This window comes from Gopherus evgoodei, chromosome 2 (assembly GCF_007399415.2).
Source record: "Gopherus evgoodei ecotype Sinaloan lineage chromosome 2, rGopEvg1_v1.p, whole genome shotgun sequence".
Lineage (NCBI taxonomy): Eukaryota > Metazoa > Chordata > Testudines > Testudinidae > Gopherus > Gopherus evgoodei.
The window spans coordinates 85,417,826-85,429,961 of NC_044323.1; the positions used below are offsets into that span (position 1 = coordinate 85,417,826).

The 12,136-nt window shown below is 42.3% G+C and overlaps 1 protein-coding gene across 30 annotated transcripts in view; it reads right to left on the reverse strand.

The window, feature by feature from the left end:
* CLASP2 (cytoplasmic linker associated protein 2) overlaps window positions 1–12,136 on the reverse strand; it is a 292,183-nt gene that overhangs the window by 140,184 nt on the left and 139,863 nt on the right. For all 30 annotated transcript variants that reach the window (XM_030551253.1, XM_030551246.1, XM_030551236.1 and 27 more), the window contains 3 exons: window positions 11,540–11,675; window positions 8,860–8,930; window positions 7,212–7,271 (listed from right to left, as the gene is read on the reverse strand). In XM_030551253.1, the coding sequence (XP_030407113.1) occupies window positions 7,212–7,271; window positions 8,860–8,930; window positions 11,540–11,675 (267 nt within the window). The remainder of the gene's footprint in view (window positions 1–7,211; window positions 7,272–8,859; window positions 8,931–11,539; window positions 11,676–12,136) is intronic.

Genomic DNA, 12,136 nt, shown 5'->3' on the forward strand with positions numbered 1-12,136 from the left:
GAGTTAAGCAGGATAAAACTAAGTGAAGGTCACATGGAGGGGTAGGAGATTTAATGTCCAGGTATAGGGATTAGAGCCCTTTGAGAAAATGCCTGGTGATTAGATGAGCAAAACCAGAGGTATCATCCATCTTGTTATGAAAAGTTGTAATAGCAGCGAAGTGGACTTTGACTGAGCTGAAAGAAAGGCCCGATTGCTTGAGGTCTAATAGGTAGTCAAGCATGATTGGGAGAGGTGCAGAAGTAGGAAGTTGTTGTTTAGATGAGCACCAGTGTGTGAAGTACTTGCACTTACGGAGATAAGTGATGTGAGTAGATTGTGTTCTCTATGTAGGAGCACTCTTTGAACCTGTTCAGAGTATGCTAGTTCGTTCTGGGAGAACCATGTAGGAACCAAGCTTTGAAGCGAAGCATGGACAGGTTGGGGTGAAGAAATCAGCAGTGTTGCTGCAATAGGAGGTTCGGAGTGAGGGGCAACAAGATTAGTGGGCAGATTGATATTCTGGTGAGGTTGTCTGGGCAACGATGGGGCAATCAGAATTACTATGGCACGATCTATCTGCATCTTTGTTAGAACTCTGTGGAAAACCGGGTATAGAAGGAAAAACATATAGCAAGTCCTGGCACCATGGGATCATGAACGCATCTCCCAGGGAATGCTTGCCTAGTCCCGCTCAGGAGCAAAATTCAGGGCATTTCATGCTTTTTGCAATTGTGAAAAAGTCTATGTTTCGTAGCCCCACATGTGGAGTGTCTGCTTAATTCATCCGCTATGGTATTCATAGCTTTGGGAAGATAGGCAGCTGATATCCAAATGTTCGCAAGGCACCAATTCCAGGGCTTCATGGTTTCTGTGCAAAGTGAGTGAGAGCAAGCCCCACCCTGCCTGTTTACATAGAACATGCAGGTGATGTCTGTCATTATCCATACATGTTGGTTCCGGATTAATGGGAGGAAGTGATGGCAGGCATTGCATATGAATCAAAATTCTAGGACGTTTATGTGCAGGGAGGTTTTGGCTTAAGACCATAGCCCCTGGGCTGTGTGGTGGGACATGTGTGCACCCCACCCTGTGAGGGATGCATCGGTAGTCATTATGAGGGATGGTGCATCCTGGAGAAAGGAGACTCCAGAGCAGAGGTTGGAGGGAACTGTCCACCACAGGAGAGAATCTTTGACTCTGAAAGGTATGGCTAGAGGCTTGTATAGAGCATGTACATTCGGTTTGTAAACTGTGGCCAACCAAGCTGGGAAGCACCTCATGTATAGTCGTGCGTTTTGGACCACGAAAGTGCATGAGGCCATGTGACCTAGAAGTTGTAGACAGTCTCGGGCAGTGACCTGAGGACTGCTGCGGAGTTTTGCTGCCGATCATTTTATGGTGCTGAAGCGATGAAGTGGGAGAGATGCTATTCCCATCCGGGAATTGAGGTGTGCTCCTATGAACTCCAGGTGCTGGGTAGGAGATAATGTGGATTTGTATTTGTTTATTTGTAGGCTGAGGGATAGGAAACAATTGACAGTGAGCTGCGTGATTCGAAGCACTTCCTCAAGCGTTGAGGCTTTGAGGGGACAATCGTCGAGGTAAGGAAATAATATGACCCCTTGTTTCCTGAGGTAGGCAGTGACTATGGCTAGGAGCTTGGAAAAAACATGGGGCGTCAGTGGATAGGCTGAAGGGTAGCACCCTGTATTGAAAATGTGTCGAGCTGAGGGTAAAATGAACGAAACATCTGTGAGCAGGATATATACCTCTATCCCGATATAATGCGGTCCAATATAACGTGAATTCGGATATAACGCGGTAAAGTAGCGCTCTGGGGGATGGGGCTGCTTTACCTTGTTATATCTAAATTCATGTTACAACAAGTGGTTCCTCTGCGCCCACCCATTACTTGTTGCAGCCCTACCCAGGGCCTCCCCACCCCAGCTCACCTCCGCTCCGCCTCCTCTCACAAGCGCGCAGCAGATCCGCTTTTCCTCCCTCCTAGCCGTGCTGCGCCAAACTGCTGATTGGAGTGGCAAGCCTGGGAGGGAGGAGGGAGAAGCGGAACTGCGGTGCGCTCGTGGGAGGAGGTGGACCGGAGGTGAGCTGGGATTGGGGGACCCCAGGGAGGGCCACAGCAAGTAACGGGGGGTGCAGAAGAACTGCTTCAGCTCATCTCCGCCTCCTCACCTGAGTGTGTTGCCGCCGCTGCTCCACTTCCCGCCCCCAGGCTTGCCAGGTGAAACAGCTGATTGGTGCGGCAAGCCTGGAAGGGAGGGAGGGAGAGAAAAGTGGAGCAGTGGCAGTGCACTCAGGGAGAAGGCGAAGGCAGAGCGGAGGTAAGTTGGGGCGGGGAGCAGTTCCTCTCCCTACCCCGGTATAACGCGGTCTCATCTGTAACAGTGAGGTTTTTTTTGACTCCTGAGGACTGTGTTATATTGGGGTAGAGGTGTATAGTCACATGAAAATAGGTGTCCTGTAGGTCGAGAGCTGAAAACCAATCACCCTGCCCCAGCGCTGGGATTATGGTGGTGAGAGTAAACATTTTGAACTTTTGCTTTTTGATAAATTTGTTGAGCCGCCTGAGGTCGAGGATAGGTCACCATCCCCCAGTTTTCTTTCCTGCTAAGAAATAATGGGACTAAAACCTGTTCCTTCTGTGGTGTTCGGGCACAAGTTCCACTGCTCCCAATAGAAGAAGATGTACTTCTTGGATGAGCAGTTGCTCATGAGAGGGGTTCCTGAAGAGGGGCGGGGAGGGTGGGTGAGTAGGAGGCAAAGATAGGAAAAGGATAGAATACCCAATTGTGACAACCTCAATAACTCACTTTTCAGTGGTAATGTTCTGCCATTAATGGGAGAATGGTCGCAAGCGGTGTCCAAAAATAGGGACATGCAGTTTAAGCGCTGAAGTGGGAATATTGTTTTCTAAATCTTCGACCAAGGCTTCAAAACTGCTCATTAGTCAGAGGGGGCTGAGATGCTGCTGAGGAATTGGGACAGCAAAGCTGGTATATGGGTCTCTGGCATTGCTGTTATTGTTGCTCATGTGATCTATGGAATTGCTGGGAATATACAGGGTAGTGTTGATGCTGGTAGGGTTGATATCGATATTGTCGCCTTCCGATCATAGGGGTTTGAATTCATAGAGACCGGAGAGTTGTCCTTGAGTCTTTCATTTAATGAAGTGCGTCGTTCATCGTGGAGGCAAAGAGAATTGGTCGCCGAAGGGAAGATCTTCAATGGTATTCTAGACCTCTCGAGGAAAAGAAGAGGAGGAAAGCCATGAGCCTTGGTGCATGACCACTACTGTAGCAGTGGATCTTGCTGCAGTGTTGGCTGCATCACGAGCTGCTTGAAGAACGGTAGATGATGTGTCCCTCAGAAACTAGAGCTGTGAATTGTTGTTTCTTTTCTTCCAGAATGTCACCAATAAAGTCCATGAATTTGTTGTAATTTTTGTGGTCATATTTTGCCAGAAGAGCAGTATAATTAGCAATGCAAAATTGTACAGTGGAAGATGCATATACTTTACGTCCAAGCAGATCTAGTCACTTACCGTCCTTGTTGGATGGGATAGAGCAGGGAAACTGGTGTTTGGTCTTTTGGTGACTGCGTCTACCACCAGCAAGTTTGGCACTGGATGAGTGAAAAGGAATTCAGAACCCCTGGAAGGGATGAAGTACTTGCAGTCCGCTCATTTACAGATAGGTAGGCTTGCAGCAGGAGTCTGCCAGATGGCTGTAGCAGGTTCCAAAACGGCTGCGTTGATCGGTAATGCAATCCTAGAAGAAGAGGGTTGCAGGATGTCTGTTAACTCATGCTGTTCAGGAACCTCCTCCAAGTTAAGAATTAACTCACTGGCAACTCTTTTGAAAAGGTCTTGAAATTCTGAGAGGAGGAAGTAAGGCTTCATAGGGTGTAACAACTGGGTCTACTGGGTTTGAGGCAGGTTGTGACTGATCCTGCAGTTGTGATGGTGCTACCTGGTGCCTTACGTCAGTGTCAGGTTCATCAGCTGGCGGTGCCGGACAGGTGTCGTGCATGGTTGAGGTAGAATAGTGAGTGTGATCTCGAGGAGAAGATGCCCATGGCGCCCAATATTGCCACTGTGGAGGGAAGGGCATAGGTGGTGCCATCCAGTGGTTTACACAAAATGGGGCAGGACCCTGATAGTAGGACGAGTTAATTTTTCTATGACCTCTATTGATTGGGGTCTGAAGATGGGAGATTTGATGTGGTGAAAATTCCCCCCTGCAATCCACCTTCCTCATCACTGGAGGAAGGCTGTCTGGACCCTGACTGAGCACTTGGAGAGAAGTAGGCATTGAGTAGGGGTGACTGCAGGATAGGCGATACCAGCAGGTCCCTTGACTCTGTAAATTGCAGTGTTGGAGCTCCTCTGTGAGGCGAGGTCTGTGCAAAAGGAATGTGCTGTGAAGAAAAATTCCTCTGCACCGGATGCTAAGCATTGTTTCACTGCTGGACAGGTTAGCAGGTGTCAGTGCCCGGAAAGTAACAGCCGCCTGCGGGGGGTCAGGCACGTTAGCATGTGTCGGCATGGCTTCCGTCGTGGTGCCAAACAGTGACATATGAGAGGTAGGCAACTGGAAGCCTGAAGCCTCAGCACCGAAGCTTGGCAGAACCGCCGCAGCCACAGGTGGGTTTCACACGGCGTCGGAGGAGCCCAGCACGTCAAAAGTGTTCAGCCGGGGAAGTGCTGGGAGGGAGGCTGTAGATCTGCCAGAGGAAGTCTTCTCCCGCAAAGTTCCCTTTGAGAGAAGGTGCCCTTTTTTTTTGCAGTTTTCTTTTCTCTATTTGAGGTGGGGGGGGGGGTAGCATGCAGTGGAGCCAGAGTCAGTGCCCGGGTCTGAAGCTGATCCTAATGGTTTCTGAAGGAGGAGCAGTTTTAGTCTCAGCTCCCTGTCCTTCCATGCCCTAGATTTAAGTTTGTTGCAGTGGGCACATTTTGTGGGGGATGTAGGACTCCAAACATTTTATGCACTCTGCGTGGCCATCTGACTGACAGAGGCATGGCATCACTGCAGACAAAGCAGTGCTTAAAACCTGGGGAGTCAGGCATGTCGGACACAGCTGCCACTGACAGAAACAAAGAAAAGTTTTTTTTCATTTATTTTATTCATTTATTTATTTTAGGAGAGAAAAAAAGATAGAAAAATGGTAACTAAATATTACTGGTAATAAACAAACTAACTAGAAAGGTAATTGTAACAAAGGGAGAGAAAGTCTCTAACGAGTCTGCTGAGCTCCATCTCAGACTGGGGACGGTGGAGAAGGAACTGAGAAGACTGGTCGCGCATGCGTACAATTAACGTACACTCAGAGCAGGGGGTGGGGGAAGGAGAAGGAAGGCTCTGCGCATGCATGACTGGCGTGAGTACTGCTGTTAAAATCTCCAACCAAAGGCACAGGGAGGCACCAATACCTGGAGTGGAGACCCCACAGGGACATCTCTTGAAGAAGAATGATTATTTACTCAGAAATACTGTACTAGTAGTTGAAAGCAAAGAAGTCTCATTACTTATAAGATATCACCACAGTATTAGGAAAGGATGATCTTGCATTTAAGTTATTGGACAGGGATTTAGGAGGCTAGGTTCAATTCCCAGCTCTGTTACAGACTTCCTATGTGACCGGAGGCAAATCATTGAATTGCTCTGTACCTCAGCTCTCTAGCTATGAAAAAATAATACCTTTCCTACCTCACCAGAGTGTCAATGAGATTAAATACATCTAAGTCTTTGAGATGCCCAGATATTACTGTGATTTTGGCCAATAAGTACCTAGATTAATATGTTTTATTTACATTCTTTTCAGACTGGATTTAAAGTGCACTGAATATTGTCAGCCAGTATAATACCTATCAAATACTGTCGCAGCAAAATACTAATTTTGTCTTTTCTTAGAGAACTGAGATATATTTTTACCTCTCTGATTTAACATGCTAGCAATACATAGTGTATTGTGTATCACTGAGTAATGTGTAAAATATTTTCCAGGTCATTTTACTGTAGACTAATTTAGGCCACTGGTGGGTAACATACTTATCCTTAGAAAAAATATTCAGTCACAATATTTCCAACATCATAATCCTATTTTTCACTCTAGACAAAAAAGTTATGTAACTGTTTAGTTTACTAGGAGAGAAGATAAGACAGTCTTTTCCCACCTTTCAGATAGTTTCATATTGCATCTATACAGCCAAACACATAGATTGTACAATACCACCAATCTGGAAAGCATTTCAAGTAATAACAAGAATTTTATAGTATTTCCTTTTCTTTCTAATGTTAGGATTAAAATTCCAGACACAGTATCATCAGAACCTAATTTGTAATAATTATTTATTGAAGGAATAGTAATAACGTTTTAAAGAGACTGCAGGTCCTTCTTGCATCCCCCCACAAAAAATGTAACTAACATTTCAACTACCAACCTACAATTAAAATCACTATAACATTGATTAATACAAACACTAATGGAAGTCCTGAGTTTTCATAATCCATGTAGGAAAGGATACAAAAAAAAAACAGGCTGAGGGCAACAGAAACCCTGACCACAAAAAAGGAAGAGGGAACACCCCCCATCCCAAGCACATGTTTGGGCTATAAAATAAAAGAAAAGCTAACTAACAAAAAGAAACACTTCACACAAATAATAAACAAGCTGTGTAGCTAGCAAGTAGATACTACAACACTGTCTCAAGCTGCAAGCAGTTGAGGACCACCACTACTCCCTACATATTCTCGTAATGGAGCACACAGATGAGCAGGTCAAAGGCATGGTCTAGAGGGCACGCTGACAAAAAGTTTGATGTAATGCACACATAAGACATAGAGCACCTGTAGGGACAATAACTTGAAGAAAAATATCTGTTGTCTCTTCAAAATACAGCTGTTTTACTGGATCATAAAATTATTTTTTCCATCACATTAATGCTAAGAGAAACAAAACAAAATTTAAGAAAACCTTTTAATTTCAGGTAAGTGTTTGTCTACCAGTTCTAAATTCCAAGGTAAGTTTAAACAGAAGCAATAAAACACTGATAGGACAATTCATAAGAGCAAATAGTATAGTTATACAGAGTAAAAGCCTATTTCACAAATTAGTTAAGTGGTCTAGTTGTAGAATTTAAACAATGGATTTTTCTTTTGAAATTAATTGAAAACTTTTCTAGATCACACAAAGGAACACACTCCTCCTACCTTTCCAACGAATGAGTCTGCCACTCCTGCAGTAACAGGTCTAAAAATTCAAAGGAGCGTCTAAAACAAAATAGGAAAAAAACGTTAAAAACCTGCAATTCTCTACTTTCCTGAAATAATAGGTGATAACTTTGTTCTTTTTCCTCCTCAAAAATAACAACTGCATATAATAAAACATCTCACACTTAACACACTAGGAAATTGCTTTTCTTATGTTGTAATGGTAGAAAATTTTCTTACTTTGCACCTTGTTTATCTTTAACCACTTATATGCAATCACACTGCATTTTAAAAAGAAGAAATGGTTCATATGACTACTTGACATTCAACAAGCGTTACTACAAATACAACCGCTTTAACATGTTTAGCGCAAAATGCCCACCAGCTAAGCCAAGTGGCAATTCCCCAGTGAGAAAATCAACCACACCAAACCTGTTGAGGAAGAGGTTGGTGAGTTTTCGACAAGACAGCAAGTCCTGTTCCTTGCTTGAGAGTATCATCTTTTGTAACAGCCTGTTACTAGCTCGTGTCTTATAAATTTAGAAGTCCAATCAACAAGGCGCTGGAATATGCAAGCAACTTTACATCTTTTTGTCCCCCTGCAGAACCTTCTGATGGCTTCAATTGGAGGAAGGTCTCTGCTACTCTATCCCTCCCCTGCTTCATAGAAGAGCAGGTCTCCCTACTCCACTCAAGCCCTTCAGGGATCTGTAAGAGTGCGAGGCAAAATCTATAATGCTTCTGAGCTGCCCCTTCCCCACGAATAACCTCTGGGCTTGGCTACACTCGAAACTTCGAAGCACTGCCGTGGCAGCGCTTTGAAGTGTGAGTGTGGTCGCAGCGCCAGCGCTGGGGGAGAGCTCTCCCAGCGCTGTATGTACTCCACCTCCTCATGAGGATTAGCTTGCAGCGCTGGGAGCCGTGTTCCCAGTGCTGCGGCACTGTTTACACTGGCGCTTTACAGCGCTGTATCTTGCGGTGCTCAGGCGGGTGTTTTTTTCACACCTCGAGCGAGAAAGTTGCAGCGCTGTAAAGTGCCAGTGTAGCCAACGCCACTGTGTCTGCCTCTGCTGCTGTTCACAGATCTACAAAGTAGTAGTAGTAGCCTAAAAATGACAAATTGGATACACTCACTGTTGCTCAGTGGGTTCTGAACTGCAGCAGCAAAACTGACCAGAGTAATGTTAATTTCAGTCTATTTCTGTTTGGAAACCTATGCCAGCAGAAGCACTGCAATTTGGAAAACACTTCAGACTTGGGAAAACATCTCATTTATTTACATTTAGGTTCCATTTGGAAGGTTACCTTTTGCAGTGAAATAAGCTTGAAACTTTAAAACAAAAAAAGAAAAAGAAAAAGCAAAAATCAAAGCTTCAACTGTGCAGAAATTGATAGGTGAGACCCCCCTCACATATTTGAGAGAAAAAGTTTTTTCACTCATTACCAGCATGTGGACAAGTGGCTTACTTTGTTGAATCTCAATTATCTGTAGTGCATGGTAGCTTATTAGATAATAGATTTTCACATTATATTCCAATGACTGCAATAAAAACATACTATTTTGAAGATAATTTTGCTAGTAGTCTATTATAAAATAAGGAAATATAAACTAACAGTTTTAATAATTTGTTATTTATAAAATACTCACCTCCTGACAGCAACTGATTTTGAAGTACAGTTGCTTGTTATTAAAGGTATTAGTCTGGGCACATGGGTATGCTGAAAAAAATCCATAAAAGTTATAACAGAACGAAGCCAATGACAAAAACATTCCTGAAATCAGAGTGCTAAGCTTCAAATGAATGTAGTAAATATTTTATCTGTTGCTGAAAAATTAATAATGATTAAATATAGGATTTAAAATGTTAATTGTTTAATCCAAATTAAGAATGTGTGTAAAAGTACACTTCCCTGATTAGGTCACGAACATATGTAAAATTAAGATATAAAAATATCAAAGGAAAAACATTTCTGACCATACACCAATTTTCTCATTTATGTAACATTTAGCCACCAAAAAAAAAACTCTGAAGGCTGAAATGTACCCTGTTTCCACACAGAAAATCTAAATTGATGCTGCTTCCACACAATTCCAGATGTTATTCTAATCAACACCTGAGCATAAAAAGTAAACTGTTATAAATAATATAAAGACTGCACGGCCTTTTTTAAACTGTATTATTAGCAATACATTCAGTACATGGTATTTTTCCCCATAGCTTGTGAATGTGACATGTGACCGTGTGAACATCTCATAACAGCAGGATTCTTCTCTGTTTGTAATGCACTGCCTTCTCTCAACATTAAAAATAAATTAACATTGAAAAATTCCAGAACAGCAACTGATTTGGTGTATTTTTCACTTAACATTGACTTTTAAAAATTAATATCAATTCATTTGTACTTTGTACTGTTTTCATCAACGAATAAGGGCATTTGATCAATATACAAGGCATGTGGTAATGAGACCCTACTGGGGAAAGAACATGATTTTTAAATAGAGGCAACAGCCTTATTTTACAATATTTGGTCTAGAGCTATTTACATCATGACACAGGCCTCTCAGAAAAATGCATCACAAAGGAATTAGAAAAATGCACAAAATTATTTATGTAATCAAATATTTCTGAAAAATACAGAATATTGGCCTATGGCTTGCTTTAAATTGACTATGAGACTGCATTAATAAGTCAGCTTTAATGTTGTCCACAGATACATTTCTTTTTATCAGAATCCCACTTCAACAGCTTAAACATTGGAGCCAGCGCTCAAAAGCCTGAGTGAAGTCCCGCCTCTCTGGTGGTGGAAAGGATTCCTCACCCTCATGACCACTCTTGTCATAATCTGCTTCTACTGGTTTTCAAAGGGAAAACAGACCACACTAAGCACTGCCAGGTCAAGGAACAGGAAACACAATGAAACGGCAAACAAGACTGAAGATGGGAGTAAATCTCCTTAAGCCCATTCAGAGACTGAAGCCGCTGCAGAATAAGTGGGATCTCTCACTACCACCACAAGACACTAGTACCTCAGCATCTACACTGGTTTTTAGGAGGAGTTTGAAGTGTTAGCTTTGACCTATAAAGTCCTAAATAGCCTCGGACCTGCCCCGGCAGATCACCTTTGCCCCTCCCCCATGCCCCCAGTGCCCTACTGCCATGAACAGTATCAGTCAAGGTGCTTGACCCTTCGTGATTACAGAGACAAGCCAGGGGGTAGGGTGCTTTCCGTGAGGATCCTTTGGCTCATTTCCAGCGTTTGGTACAAGAGCTCAAATTTGCTGACCTTCCAGGCACACTGCAAAAGCTATCTGATTGATAAGGCTTCGGGGCACACTCGGATAGGAATTATTTGACTGTCAGATTTATTTTCTGGTATGTTACCGCCTGTTAATCTTAAGTGGTTGTAAGTTTAAGACCTGTCATAAACCTTTTTCCCAATTAAATTGTAATAAGCAAATCATTTGTTGTATTCACTTTTTGCATCTTACTCCATGACACCTAGTATATAGTTTGGCTTCTGTGAGCAACTAGACATAGTTATTTTGGTGTGTACAGACATCCCAGCTGATGCCACTAACTGAAAAAACTACTCCCTCCTCCTCTCCTAACTGTGCAGTTAGACATCCCAGAATGCTTTGGAAGAAAAACACCCGTGGCTCCTTAGCACAAGCAGTTGTTACTTAGGTTCTAAGTGACAGCTCTCCAGAATCTCCCAGAATACTCTCTTAAAACGTGGTTAGGAAGAGTACTAGGTGTGGATGCCATAAAAACACTTGCAGCTAGTTAAGCTGACTGGATCTCTAACAATTTACAAAAACAACCCCAGATCCAGCTGTAGTGTGGATAAGGTCAGTGTAAAATTGTAATTACTACTTGTAAAGGCTAAAAAGGGTCAGAGCTTTTTATATATAAACTGCAGGCAGTCTGATTTTTTTTATTTAAATAAAATGGATGTTTGGATTAGTAGCAAGTCCACAGTTTAATTCACTCTGCCGTTCCCTCAAGGCAATGTTATTTCTTGGTATACGCTTAACAAATAGCCCAGCTTCACAACACAGTCAGGAAAATGCACATGCCCTTCACAGTATCTCCTCGCCCACCCTTTACCATGATGGTGGTTATGGATGATGAATAATGACCTTTTGTCCATCTGTCAAAAAAATCACTTGCCCAGGGCAAAACTCATAGTTCAGTCTTTAAAAACAATGACTATGTGAATATGGAATATATATTAAACTGGCAACAGATTTTTGTTAAGAGTGACTAACTGAGTAGAGTTACTTTTTATCAAACAAATTCATAAAATACCATCAAAGGAATACCTACACGAATGACAAATCTGATTGCAGCACAGCCAGAAGTTGCCATGACTTTGGCGCTGTTAGGGACCAGATTAAAAAGAGTAGGCACAATGGCTTCAGCCCCATGGTCAAACTTGTTTCCCAAAACTGTTGAAAGATGACTGTTCAGGAAATGAAATAAAATTAATTAATAAAAATAATTTTATGGCCTCAAAACAAGAAATGGAAAGTTAATCAGACATTTTAAAGACTGATCTTTCCAAACAATGGCTATAATAGTACTTAATTTACATTTTTCCAAGTCTATATTTTCCTAATGAAAAAAGATTCACGGAATTAATGAATATCACACTGTTTACCTTACAGACAACTTGAAAATATAAACAATAAGTAATTTTTCTCTCACACTTAGGCTTCCTTATAATTAAGATTACATGTAAAATATCACTTTTAAAAACCTGAAGTTAATGTGTGTACCGTTACTTAGGACCTACAGTGTTTTTTTTTCTCACCATACCATGATAGCATAAACTTGGAAAACAAAAGATTTGTGTGGCTATTCTCAAGGACATCAAGTATTCATTGTAAATGCAATACATTAAAACTGAATTCTAAAAGTAAT